Here is a 13,518-nt window from a genome sequence, read left to right as displayed (position 1 = left end):
TAGGTTACCTCACTTGAACTTGACATCAACACTCTGAGGTGTCGGGGTCATTATATCAAGACAAGTGAAGGAACAGGCTGAGAGAGGCAAGAAACACAACCAAGATCACACAGCTTGTTGGTAGCAGAGATTCAAGTACAAGTCCATCTGGCCTCAGGGCCCATGTTCTTTCCTCCTCACCATGTGGTATCACTCGTGTTCTCCCATCCTATTCAAGTAATTCCAGTAACTCCCTAAGACTGAAGCCAACACAGGAATGCAGAGCTAGGACAGCAGCAGGGGAGGAGACCTGATGACCTCTGTGGAACCTCTGGATCCACCTGAACTTACGCCACGGTGTTGGATTTCTGTCATTTGTAACTGAACGCTTCCTTACCCATGCAAGAAGACAGGAAAAGGTGGAGCAGGGAGGGCTTTGGATACCAGCCTGACAGAGGTTGGAGGTCGACCTTGAGACATGCTTCTTGGAGATCAAAGATCCGGTCCAGGGTCATGTACCTGGTAAGTGGCAGGGCCAATGTCAGAACCCAGGTCTGACTCTGGGAGCAAGGTGTGTGCCGTTCCTCCCCTTCAGCTCATGAATTTCCTGAAGGTTCTGAACCCGCTCCATTTGAACAGGTTAATCACCAGTCTACATATGACCTTGTCTTCTTTTCTAGCAGACAAGATTCTGAAAGACACTGTCCCTTTCATCTCAAAAGCTCCTGCCTTATGAGGTTAGTGTCTCAACTTACTAAATTTCCCGGAGAATTCTTTCCACACTCAGGCACAGGGCCTGGCTGGCCTGGAATATGAGATCTGGCAGTCATCAAGGACCATCCCAGCCAGCACCTGAAGGCCACGTCCAGAGCATGAAGACCCACACTTCAAAACCACTTCCTTCAATGGCACCCAGAGAGTTAAGTTTGCCAAAGAGAGTGAGAACAGTGAGCTGTGGTGCCCAGTTGAGTACAGCCCCATATTAGGTGGCCTGAGCTTGAATCCCTGATGCACTGCTTTCTGATCATCTGACTGTGGGCCAGTTTCCTCAGCTGTCCAAAAACTGATTATTCTATTTCATTGTTGGCTTTGCCTTATAGGGCTGTTGTGAGAAGTAGTGGATAAGGGACATGAAATCATGCTGTAAACTGTAGAGTGCCACAGGTAAGTGATGAGTGGTTATTTTTATTAGTTGACAGGTCACCTTCACTCTTGGGAGCCTCAAGAAGTACCTTAGGAGGCAACTAGATTCCCTTCCATCCCCTTCCTCCAATAGGAACACTCCTCTTGGCCTTATTTAAGCCAAAAATCTCTTCTCCTCACAGAGAGACTCAGGTATGACCTTGGACCTCCCTGGGTCTGTTTTTTGATCTATAACATGGGGCTGGGTAGGGGGAAGATCTTAAATTGGATCCTCCTTGAGGAACATTGTGTCTAACCAGGGAAGTCTGCACCCCCAGGTCATTGGAAACAGGGAGAAACTACCACAGACATCACATCCCAGGGCCCCAAATGACCTGAGCTTTCCCATGTACCCTCCAGGCCTAGTGCCCCAGTTACTCCTGAGCATCTCTGGACATCATCTCTCCATTTTACAGAACATGAAACTAAGGCCCAAGAGGGCCTGTAAGGGGGATAACTGTGGGATCTGTCCTTTTAGAAACTGCTCGACTCCCACGCCAGCCAGGGGTTCACATGGTGGCTGCTGTGTTCTCATAGACCCAACCCTTTGCCACAGCGGAGTGACCCAGCAACCTCATCCAGAACTGGGCCAGTCATCTCCTCTGACACAGTTTTCAACCTAGAACTGGGAAAGAGTTCTCTGGTGGAGGCGCCACAAGATGTGGAACTGAGAGAGATATTGGTGACCCTGTCGTCTGCCGTGTTGTACAGATTCAATGTCTGTCTTTCTCTCTTATTCCTGGTTTCTGTTGTTGCTGAAGCCAAGCCACCTATCTACCATTCCCATCGGTGGTATTATAATAAATATTTGTTCGTTTTGCCCATTCAGGATCCCTTTCCCTCGTTTTTAAGGAAAACACCCCATGTTTTCTTCAGGAAACTACGCCTCCACCATCTGTGTCCTGGGGAGACTGTCAGTGGGAGTTCCTCCATTCCCTCAGCCGTGGGGTGGGCATGTGACCCAAACTAGTCCAGGGAGACTCAGTTCTCCGGGAAGTTTTAGCTAGAGCAGAGTGCTATCACCCAAGCATTTTAATGGCAACACCCGAAAAAGGGGATTCGTGGGCTCTAAGTACCTCCATCCCCATATTGCCCTCATTCCTATCTTTTTCTCAAAGCCTGGTTGGGTTTTTTTTTTTTAATGTTTATTCATTTTTTTAAGAGAGAGAGAGAGAGAGACAGAGCACGACCAGAGGAGGGGCAGAGAGAGAGGGAGACACAGAATCCGAAGCAGGCTCCAGGCTCAGCTATCAGCACAGAGCCCGACGTGAGGCTCGAACTCATGAACTACAAGATCATGACCTGAGCTGAAGTCGGATGCTTAACCGACTGAGCCACCCAGGCGCCCCCCCCCCCCAAAGCCTGGTTGTTTAATTTTACTTTGATTCCAACTGGTATCTATCCAATGCACCCATTTTTTGCTTAAGTTGCCCAGAGTTGGATTAACTTGTTTGCAGCCCAAGTCTTCTGACAGAGAAATTGGAAGAAGAATGGAGTCATAGTTCACATGTCCTCCAGGAAGTGTGGGGTATTAAAAACAGTTGGGCTTTCCTGGGGCAAAACAGTGGGAAGTTGCTGCTGTTGCTCTGGTCCTGAAGAGCAGCCCACAGTATATACAGCAGGAAAGGGTTGTTTCCTGTACTACTTGGTATCATTTGACCACCAAGAATGTGGCTCTCAGAGAAAGGATAGCTTCTGTCACAGTTCAATTTTGAGATGAGAAATGCCCAGGCTGTGGGATAGAATGTTTTGTTTCTAACTGCATAGAATAATGTAAACGGAAAGTCAACAAAGCAAGCCGAAATATAATTTGGGGGTGGCGGTCATAGAACATTTCTATGACCACAGTGAAAAGAACTTCATGACCTGCGACAGGGCTGAGATCTCCAAAAACCAAAGTTGGTAACTGATTATGCCGGTTGCTGATTTGACAGGCCGGCTACACTTTTATGTGTGGCTTATGACCAGCAGAACAGCCACGCAAGAGAATGTGGGAGAAATCCAAGGCGATCTCAAACACTGGGTGGAAGCAGTCCCCACCTTCCTTGTGGAGAAAGCTCCCAAGCTCCCGGGATGGTGGGGATGAGTTTTGGCCTGGAGTGTGAAAAACAGACTGAGTAGGAAAGAATCTTGGACCCATACAGAACTGCAAAAATCTGTTCACTGATACCAGTGGAAATCTGGGCAATATTTGTGAGAATGGAGTTTTGTGGTGCTTGATGAGGGGAGGGGAAATGTAATGTTGGACCAGGCTGGTCTCCTTGGTAGGGATGCACGGGTCGGGGATCCGGCATTCTCTGTGCTAGCTCCAGGAGCTGGCCGCGTTCTGACCATTGATGGGTTGGCTAAAGCAAACTTGGACCGAATGCTGGCCCACATGAAATGCAATGTAAAGGCCCGAAACCTCTGGGCATCACGTAGAGGAAAGGATTCAAAAGTTTCTGAAGACTGGATTTATTTTGTGCCTCCTTCCCATTAATATCTCTATGGCCTTCACTGAACCCAGAACACTTCACCTTTGCTTTGAGGAGAGTCTACATCAAGAGAGCTTGGTGGTGAGGCTGCAACTGCAGTGAAATGGGTTCACTGACCTCAGACGGGAGGGAGAATGGAGACGTGTGGGAGGCCGGGGGGTGGCACTGAAGTGCCTCAGAAATGAAGTGAAGTGGTCGTCATAATATTCAGCAGGTTCTGAATGAGGCAGGATCTCTGCCAGAGGGCCCTGAAGAGGTAAAGGTGACCACCGGTCTTACTTGATTTGAGTAATGAATAAAACATAAGAAACAAAGCAAAACAAAGCAAAGCAAAACAAAACCTAGTCCTGGCAAAAAAAAAAAAAAGTCCTAACTTACATCACTACAACCATCACCTAACACCTAGGCTTGAGTTCATTTATTGATCTAAAGCCCCTTGAATGAAGGATATGCTACTTGCCCTTGGGAAGCATGTCCACTATACTACCACCCGAGCGTAATGGCAACATTTGTCTTGCTTTCTCCAAAAACGCCTGTGGTCATTCACCGGGGGAACTGGGAGAAGAAAGGGAAATACTCAAACCTTTCAGGAGGCATTGGACGAAGTCTTTGAATCAATGCCAATTTCCTGGGTCTGAGAGTACCACTGTAGGTCCACCCATCATGTGAAAAGTCAGATTTTGGCCCTTGTCCATGTCACTGGAGGGCTAGATCTCCAGTTTCTGAGTGACAGCTGGAAAAGATCCCCACGTTGGCTCCCTGACCCAGGGAGGCCATTATAATATAAAAGGCCAATAGAATCCAATTGAACGACTATTTTGAAATGGAAAACTCAGAGTGGTACCGCATCTTGGGGGAGGCTGCAGAGATTAGTACCTCCAATAAAGACCCTGCAGGGTGATGACTCCCATCAAAACACCATTAGTTTCCCCCGTTTGGCTGGTGTAAAATTAGATGGATGTTGGAAAATGGCCGTGGAACTGCTGTGTTAGATATGTATTCCTTACAATCTCTGGAGCTAATATGCATCTATTGGTTTCATTTTCTATTCCAAGAAACACAAACCACTGGAAGCCTTTTGCTAATAGTTGGAAGAGAGAACAGTTTTCCTCTACTGTTTGACTCAGGGACACTTTGGTTCACCAGTTCTACACTGGAAAGATTTGATTAGATCTCTGACTTTGTCCTATTCCACAAGACATCAAACTGATCCACTACACTGATTAAATCACATTAATAGGGCCCAAACACACCAAGTGTGTTTTCCGTTATATACAAGATAGTTTCCTTATGTTACAAACACTTTTTTAGACTGTGCTTATGGAGAGAAGATGTGAGCATATAATGTGCTGGGCAGCCAAGGGTTGTGGACTACCTGCTCTTTTTGCCTAACATCCCTCCCCTTTATTTTGGTGACGTCACATGGCCTTTTCTTTTGGGTAACTACCTTTCTTCCATCCCACGTGGCCCAGGTGCCCTGCCCCCTTCCACCAAGGGAGAGGCGTGGGACTCAAGGCAGGCTGGGATCGGAACTGGGCACGGATTGACACAGGGGAGGAAGGCCACTGAAGGCTGAGCATTTAGCTGGCGGTGCTGTAGGCAGAAGGCTCATGGGTCCCACCACTGAGGTCCCCAGAGTTCCCCTCATTCCTGTGTGTCCTGAGGCCTGGCCAGCCAGCTTTTCCTTTGACGTGTGAGCATCACTGGTACCCTTCTGTAGTGCGCAGAATGGTGGTCCTGAAGATACGTCCAAGTCCTATTCTCTGGAACCTGTAAATATTACCTTATTCGGGAAAAGGGTCTTTCTGCAGATGTGATTAGGCTAAGGGTCTTGAAATCATCTTAGATTAGCTCGGGTGGGGGGGCCTACATGCCATCACACAAGTCCTTATGAGAGGAGCACTGGGAGACTCCCACACACGCAGGAGGAAAAGGTGACATCAGGGCAGAGACAGAGAATGGAGGGATGCAGCCACGAGCCTAGAACACTGGCAGCCACTTGAAGCTGGAAGAGGTAAGAAGATTCGCCCCTGGAGCCTCAGAGCGCGGCCCTGCTGACACCTTGATTTTAGATTTCTGGCCTCCAGACTGTCAAGAACAAATTTCTATTGTTTTACGCCATCAATAGGAAAGGAATACACCTTCCAATAAATTTTTTTTTTTTCCTTAAGAGAGTCCGTTTCTGTTGCTTGTAACCAAAGGACTATAATTGTGATGGTTGCTCATCACTTATTTATAATGAGTTACTCTTTTTGACCAAGTTAGTTCCCACCGGATTCCTGTCACTTGCGTCCTGTGCCAAACTCAAGACTGGAACCAGAGGACGTGGAAGGAAGGAGTCACTCCACGCGCCTCCCCACCCTCCCCATTCACTCAGCACACACGCCCGGGGCAGCCAGCTCCAGTACAGGCAGAAACAGGTCCCTGCGCCCCGCCTCTTTATTTGCATAATAGTTTTCACAGACACACAGGAGTGGGAGTGACAGTGAGTTGTCGCTTTTCTGCCAGGATGACACACACCTGGGGAGGGACGCAGGCTGGTCAGTTCACCCCGGAGCTTTTTCCATACCGGCTTTAGGGACTTGTCTGTGGGATGAGAAAGTCTGGAAGCTACCTGGCTCTTTGACACGTTCAGCAGTTCAGGAAGGGCGGTGCATACGGGGCTGAGCCTGCGGGAGGGCTGGTATGGACGCGGGGGGTCGGGCGCCGCTCTAGTCTCTGCTCAGGCTGGAGACTCGGGTTCCAACCGTACGCGGGGGCCTACCACGTCATACCCAAGGCCTGCCCGTGGCTGTGCCCTGTGCTTGGAAATGCTTCCCGGAACCCCCGCTGCCTAATTAACGATTCATCTGTATGGTCACCCTCAAGAAAGTCTTCTCTGAGCCCCGTTAACGGTCCCTGCTACATGTGTGCCTGGAGTTCCTGGACTCAGTATATAGCTCACTGTTACACATCTCTGTGATAACTGGATTAAAATCCATCTCCCTCACTAGTCTGTAAGCTTCTTGAATATATATATATATATATATATATATATATATATATATATTTGGTTCCCCGTTATATCTCTTGAACCTAGCAGTCAATGAATCAGAGGACAGGTGTGGCAAGTAAATCTGAGAAGCAGCAGGACTACCACAGTAGTGTGTGTGTGTGTGTGTGTGTGTGTGTGTGTGTTTCGGGGGAGACGCTATGGGGAACTGGAAAGTACATGCCTCACTCAAAGGCATTTGAATGAAAAAAATATACTAAAAGTACTGTTCAGCTAAATAAAACGCCTCTGCAGGCCACACATGAAGCCCCGGCTTGTGAGTCTTCCAATGATATTTGTTGAATGTGTGAATGAAGAATCTACAGAGAAATGGCCGTAAAAGCCTCGTAAAGTAAGGAGGAACCAGGGGCAGGACCAAAGGACATGCTGTTCGGTCCTGTCCATACCCTTTCAAGGGCAAGGCCTCTCTGGTCATTTCCTCTTCCTTCCCGGCGCCTGACACACAGTGTGCTGTTCGAACTGGCTGATCCATCAGTAGGTATTCATTAGGTATTCACTAAGCACCTACTCCCCACCAAGCCTGGGTTCCACCACACGTCTTCTGTGTTGAAGTGCAGCATGTGGGGGGTGGCGGTGCACAGAGCCGTGGCCAGCCAAGGACAGTACAGTGATGAGTGTTCTAGAAACAGTATGTAAATGGGGCTACGGGAGTCCTTCCCTCCCAACGTCTCAGTAAGTGGGAAGGATTCAGCAGGTGAGTAGAAGGGTAAGTCCTCGGCAAGGATGAAGGGCTGGAGCTGGTCAAAAGGAGCAGAGGTCTCAAGCATCTGCCTGGACGGTAACTCAAGGAAGGGTTGGAGGCCTATGTGGTGCAAAGAAGGGAACTGCCACAGTCAGACTGGGGACAGCAGGGGGGGGTCACAGGTGTCCATGCGTAGCAGCTTCTTGCCACCAACCTCTCAGAGCTGAGCTGGCTTTAAATCGGCGACTCCCTGCTGAATTTGGCTTTCATCTCCCTCCGGGGCACAGACTGTGACCTTGTGACAGGTGGGCTGGGACCTGGAGATGGGGCGTCCACCTCCCACACTGTGTCCTAGCAGAGCTGGGTCTAGACCTCAGGCCACAGGCAGGGGCCCCTCCAGGGTCTGTATCTCAAGCCAGCCCTGGCAGGGAAGCTGTAAGACTATTGCTCAGCAAAGCTCACACAGCAGCTAGGAAGGCAGCTCTTCTTCCTTCCTCCCAAACCTCACCGAGAGCCGACTGCCATTAGAATCTCATGGGAAAGGGGGCGCCTGAGTGGCTCAGTCGGTTGAGCGTCCAACTTCAGCTCAGGTCATGAGCTTGCGGTTCGTGAGTTCAAGCCCCGTGTCAGGCTCTGGGCTGACAGCTCAGAGCCTGGAGTCCGCTTCAGATTCTGTGTCTCCTTCTGTCTGCCCCTCCCCTGCTTGTATTCTGTGTCTCACATTGTCTTGAAAATAAATAAACATTTAAAAAGAAAAAAAAGAATCTCATGGAAAAGGACCACAGCTGAGGTCCAGCGCTCCTACATCTGAATCCTCTGTCTGGGCCTTTCCCTAGCCCTGATAGAGGATCTTCTCAGGATTCATGAACCCCCTAAAACCACATGCAAACTTTAGGAGGGCAGAAGAAAGACAGCATGGAAGGAACACTGGCTTGGTCGACCAAAGAATCTGGATTCCCAACTTGGCTCCACGACTTCTAACTGGGAGACATTTGGGCGAGTCATTGCACCTCTCTGAGCCTCAGTTTCCTCATCTGCGAAATGGGGCCAATTCTCATCCTCCAACACAGGGCTGAGTGTGATAGGGCTGACAGGCAGGGAGTGTTCATGACCCGTTAGCATCCTTTTGGTTTTCTCTGTAGCACATGCCTGCTTCACAGTAGCTTGGAGGTTCGTTTACGAAAGTCTCTGGGCTGTTCTCCAGGCTCACAGAACCTAGGGTGACACCATCCTAACCTGGGCCTTTAGAGGAAGGGACCCAGTCTCCACTTCTCACGGCTGGGGGGAGTGATCCTGAGCAGTGAGGCCACCATGAACCATGTAAGCAGGGAAGGATCTCTGCTGCTTCAGCTGACTATAGGGGTGTGGGAAGGAGGACACTGAGCCCTGGCTTTAATAAACCTGAGAGTCTGGAGGTGCACTCGGGGCCTGGGCCTCCAGGTCTGCAGACCTTGCCTCCTGGGAGGTCTCATGGGAGGTCTCCAGAGACGCCTCCGACACCCCATCCACACTGCTCAGCAAATCCTCAAACCCCCGGGGGTCGCTGTTGCGCACAGCAGCCTCCAGAGCCTTCTGGCGCCGGTAGAAGTGAGAGAACTTATTGAAGATGATGGTGATGGGGAGCGCCACCACCAGGATGCCCCCGAGGATGCAGCCTGAGGCTGCCAGCTTGCCAGCCACCGTCACGGGCACCACGTCCCCGTAGCCCACAGTGGTCATGCTCACCGTGCCCCACCACCAGCAGGCGGGAATGGTGTCAAAGCCCACGTCCTCCTCCTTCTCGGCTGTGTAGGCCACACCGGAGAACACGGACACGCCCACGGCCAGATACAGCAGTAAAATGCCCACCTCGCGGTAGCTGTGCTGGAAGAGAATGCAGGAAGCCAAGTCAGAGCCGGGTGGGCTCACAGACCTGGTATGGAGCATATGAGGAAACTGAGGCCCAGAGAGTAGAAGGGGCAGGTCCAAAGTCACAGAGCAAAGTAGAGCTGGTGCCAAGACCCAGGTCCCTTGACTCCAAACTAAGATCTTTCATCTACAAGAGGCCTGGGAGCAAACACAGGCCTAACTTCTGTTGTCCAGGGCGCCCACTAAGCCATAGTGGTTTCTTCTAATGCAGGGGGCACTGGCGGCACCAGCCAGTGAATAAGAAGCTTGTGACTCTTCCACAGTTGCAGAACCAAGGGGGGACCACAGTTTGTATTCCACAATGCAAAGCGTTGGTTTCATGTGCTTTTGACTGGTCTATCTCATTTCTGACAAGTACAAAAATACACTCTGCCCCTCGAGAAAGCTGACAGGATACACGTTCCTGAATGCACCTGCCTACCCCGGAGGCCAAGCAGTGGTTCGCAAATAGGGCAATCTGCCCCAGGGGACATATGGCAAAGTCCTTAAACATTTTTGCTTGTCGCAACTGGGACAGGTGTGCTAGTGGCATCTACTGGATAGAGGCCGGATATGCCGGTAAACATCCTACGATGCCAGGATAGCCATCCCCCCGCCCCCAACACACACAACCAAGAATTATCTCCCTCCAAATATCAATAGTGCTGAGGCTGAGACTCCTAGCCTAGAACTGTAGTCCCCTAGTCCCAAACTGTAATGTGTGGAGGAATCATGTTGGGATCTTGTTAAAAAGGCAGAACTCAATTGAGCGGGTCTGGGGTAGGGCTGGAAATTCTGCATTTCTAAGCAAGTTTCCAGGTAACGAGAAAGCTGCTGCTGGTCAAGGGCCTTGCTTTGAGTAGCAAGGCTATCATCTGGAGACTTACACCCGTGTCTTGGAATCTGGCAGCCTCCATCAATATCCTTTTCCCTCCTTGCAGAAAATGCTGGTGATATCAGGCCCTGGATCCCTGCATGGCTGGAGACAAGGCAGAGTTCTGGGGCAAAGGGGTCTTCCCTGGACAGATACTGAATCCCACGTACATGCCTGATGCCCCAGCATTCTGCTCATGTCACCCTGCCTGTACCCAGCTTCCTGGCTGTCTTGCCTCCAGGGCATGAAAAGGGCTTTAGGAAGCCATGAGTAGAAGGGGTTTTCTAGGGATCCTCAGGAGGGTTGCATGGAGCTTTAGGAGAAAGAGCAGGAGGTCATGGTGTCAGGCACAGCTGGGTTCTTCTCTGGGCTCTGCAACTTACTCACTGAGGAACCTCTGACAAGTCCTGTCCCCTCCTGGAGCCTCAGTTTCCACACCTGCAAAGTAGTGACAGTAATACTTGCCCCAGCTTGAACCCCTCACAGGCTCCATCCCCTAATACTCGGGATAAAGTTCAAAATCCTGGTCCAAGAGTCCATGGCCCTTCAGTACCCTGTCCCTCTCACCTCATCAACCTCATCAACTGACACCCCTCCCTCCATGTCCCCCCCACACCCACCCCAGCGTTCATCCTGTTCTCTCTCCAGGCCTCTGTCCAAGCCGTTCACATTTCCTCCTTCTCCACACCAGGCTAAGTTCACCCCTTCAAGGTTAAGCTTGCCAGGGCAGTGATTCACCCCAGTGCAAGGCCCGGCAGAAGGAGGGTGCTCAGTAAATTGCAACCAGGCTTTAAAAAGCCAACCTTCCAACCTCAGGTTGTTCATCTACGGGAAGGGAATAAATAACCGCATCTTCCTGAGGAAGTTGTCCTGAGAACGTCGATAATGGATGTAAAACTGGCACAGAATTAACGCTCAGTAAGTGTTAGCTCTGGGGCTGCTGCTAGATTTGGCCCATCAAGGGTGACCTACAATATCTGTGCCCCCTGATAATGCCAGAGGAAAGGCCCAGTGGAGAAGGCATTTAGCATTCTGCTTTGCAAATTTCTGCACTTATTTATTATCTGATATTTGACAGACCAAAAGTGACCTTTGTCTTATTTTTTTAATTAAAAAAAATTTTAATGTTTATTTTTGAGAGAGACAGAGTGTGAGTGGGGGAGGGGCAGAGAGAGAGGGAGACAGAGTCTGAAGCAGGCTGCAGGCTCTGAGATGTCAGCACAGATCCTGACATGGGGCTCGAACTCACTAACAGTGAGATCATGACCTGGGCCAAAGTTGAATGCTTAACAGGCTGAGCCACCCAGGCGCCCACCCCCTGCTTTTTCTTTTCTTTTCTTTTCTTTTTTTTTTTTTAAAGAAAAGCAAACCTCGGTGTTCAGTTTTCACCCCTAGGAAAGAGCCCTCCCAGGGCTGCTGGGAACATCAGAAAAGATGTGACGTGTACACCTGGTGTCCAGCCCTGTGCCTGGCACAGGAACCAGAATGTCGCCTTGGATCACTGTGTGCCTGGACACCACGCGCTTGTAAGTTCACCTGCTAACCTGTCCTCTGGTCACCCCCACCTGCACAACCCCTCCCCTTCCATCCCCCTCCCCCGCACCCCCCCCCCCAAACCTCCTCGCGGGGCCCCAGAGGCCGTACCTTGAGCGTGGCGCCCAGCGAGCGCAGCCCGGTGGAGTGGCGCGCCAGCTTGAGCACGCGGAAGATGCGCATGAGGCGGAACACCTGCACCACCTTGCCCAGGTCACCGAGGTCCTCGCCGCCCGCGCCGCCCCGGTCGCCGAGCGCCACGCCGGCCAGCAGCGTGAGGTAGAAGGGCAGCACCGACACGATGTCGATGAGGTTGAGGGGGTGGCAGAAGAAGTTGCGCGTGCTGGGCGCCAGCAGGAGGCGCGACGACACCTCGAAGCTGAACCAGGCGATGCAGAAGTACTCGAGGTGCCGCAGCACCGGGTCATCGCGCATGCCTTCCGTGCCGCGACCCGCGGCCACCGCGGCCACGGCGGCCGCCGCCTCGCGGGCCTGGTACTCGGGCAGGCTGTGGATGCACATGGCGGCGATGGAGGCCAGCACCACGCCGATGGAGACGCAGCTGAAGAGCTTGCTGGGCAGCGAGTAGCCGGGGTTCTCCATGGTGAGCCAGAGGCGGCGGCGCAGGCGGCCGCAGCGCGCGGCCCCGTAGCGCGCCAGCTCGCGCTGCACGTCGGAGATCTCGTCGGGGCACGGGTCCACGCTGCTCGGCGTGTCGCTGTCCTCGTCCCAGTCGCGCGGCCGCGCCACGCGCCGCTCCAGGTAGCGCGCGCGGCAGCAGGAGGCCAGCGCGCTCTCGCCCAGGCCCCAGTAGTCGGCCTCCTGGCCGAAGGCGAAGACGCACAGCTCGTCGAGCACGTGCAGGCGGCCGGTGCGGTAGAAGTGCAGCAGGCCCAGGAAGAAGCCCGGGTGCCGGTCGAAGTAGAACTCGCGCGCCGCCGCGTCGTAGTCGTCGCACAGGCGCCGCGCCTGCTCCTCGGACGCCGCGGCCTGCAGGCGCCCCAGCCGCGTGCCCGGGAAGCGGGCCAGCGCGCGTGCGCTCAGCCGCCGCCTCACGCCGCCCACGTTCACGCGCAGCGCCTCGTCGCTCCGCCGCCAGGGCACGCGGGCGCCGGGCCCCGGGGACTCGCTCACCATGGCCTGTGGACACGGGGAGGGCGGGATGCGGAGCGGGGGTTGTCCCCGGGCCTGCCTTCCAGAAGGCCGGGTTTAACCCTCCTGCCCCCTCCACCAGCTCTGGTGTGCAGACGGCGCGGCGCTCGGGAGGTAAGTGCCCTCTGATCTCAGACTAGGGTTTGAATGCCCCTCACTCCCCCGACTCAGTGTCTTTGGCCAAATCATTGAGCCTGCCCCCCCCCCCCCACATTTCAATGGCACGGAACAAATGCTGGGATCTATCTTGGGGGGTTATGAAACTGACTGAATGGCAGGATGTCCTGGCACCCCAGGGTGTGCTCAGATAGGATGTCTCCCTTTTCCAAACTTGGATTTTCATATGCCAGGGGCTTAATGTGGGATCTTGGACACATGAGCACTCTGAACTTCAGTCTCTTCCTCTGCAAAATGGGGTAGTAATACTGACCATCCCTGGGGGAAGGGGTGTTGGGACAATCAGTTTAGACCAAGAGATCAGTAGTTCTCAAAGTGTGTCCCCTGCACTTGCAGCATCGGTGCCACCTGGGAATTTGTCAACGATGCAAATTCTCAGCCTGCTCTAGACTTACTGAATCAGAAACTGTGGGGATGGAGTCCAGCAGTTGGGGTTTTAACAAGCATGGAGGGTGACTCTGATCCATGGTCAAATTTGAGAGCCGTTGGCTTAGACCATTTGAAGCATCTCTGGAGTCAGTCAGAT

General features: G+C 52.3%; 1 protein-coding gene across 1 annotated transcript; it reads right to left on the bottom strand.

Annotated features, from left to right (window-relative positions):
* Positions 1 to 8,053: 8,053 nt before the first annotated feature.
* Positions 8,054 to 12,800, bottom strand: KCNS1 (potassium voltage-gated channel modifier subfamily S member 1). Its single transcript, XM_043602284.1, has 2 exons — positions 11,775 to 12,800; positions 8,054 to 9,232 (listed from the first exon to the last, which is right to left on the bottom strand). The coding sequence occupies exons 1-2, from the start codon at positions 12,798 to 12,800 to the stop codon at positions 8,762 to 8,764; spliced, it is 1,497 nt and encodes a 498-aa protein (XP_043458219.1). The 3' UTR covers positions 8,054 to 8,761.
* Positions 12,801 to 13,518: the final 718 nt, after the last annotated feature.

This window comes from Prionailurus bengalensis, chromosome A3 (assembly GCF_016509475.1).
Source record: "Prionailurus bengalensis isolate Pbe53 chromosome A3, Fcat_Pben_1.1_paternal_pri, whole genome shotgun sequence".
NCBI lineage: Eukaryota > Metazoa > Chordata > Mammalia > Carnivora > Felidae > Prionailurus > Prionailurus bengalensis.
This window is presented reverse-complemented; position numbering and strand designations above follow the sequence as displayed.

Excerpts from the sequence above, each read along its gene's own strand:
- KCNS1 (XM_043602284.1), bottom strand. The coding sequence starts at position 12,800 with ATGGTGAGCGAGTCCCCGGGGCCCGGCGCCCGCGTGCCCTGGCGGCGG. Across the intron at positions 9,233-11,774 it reads CGCTGGGCGCCACGCTCAAG|CACAGCTACCGCGAGGTGGG; the intron begins GTACGGCCTCTG and ends ATTCTCTTCCAG.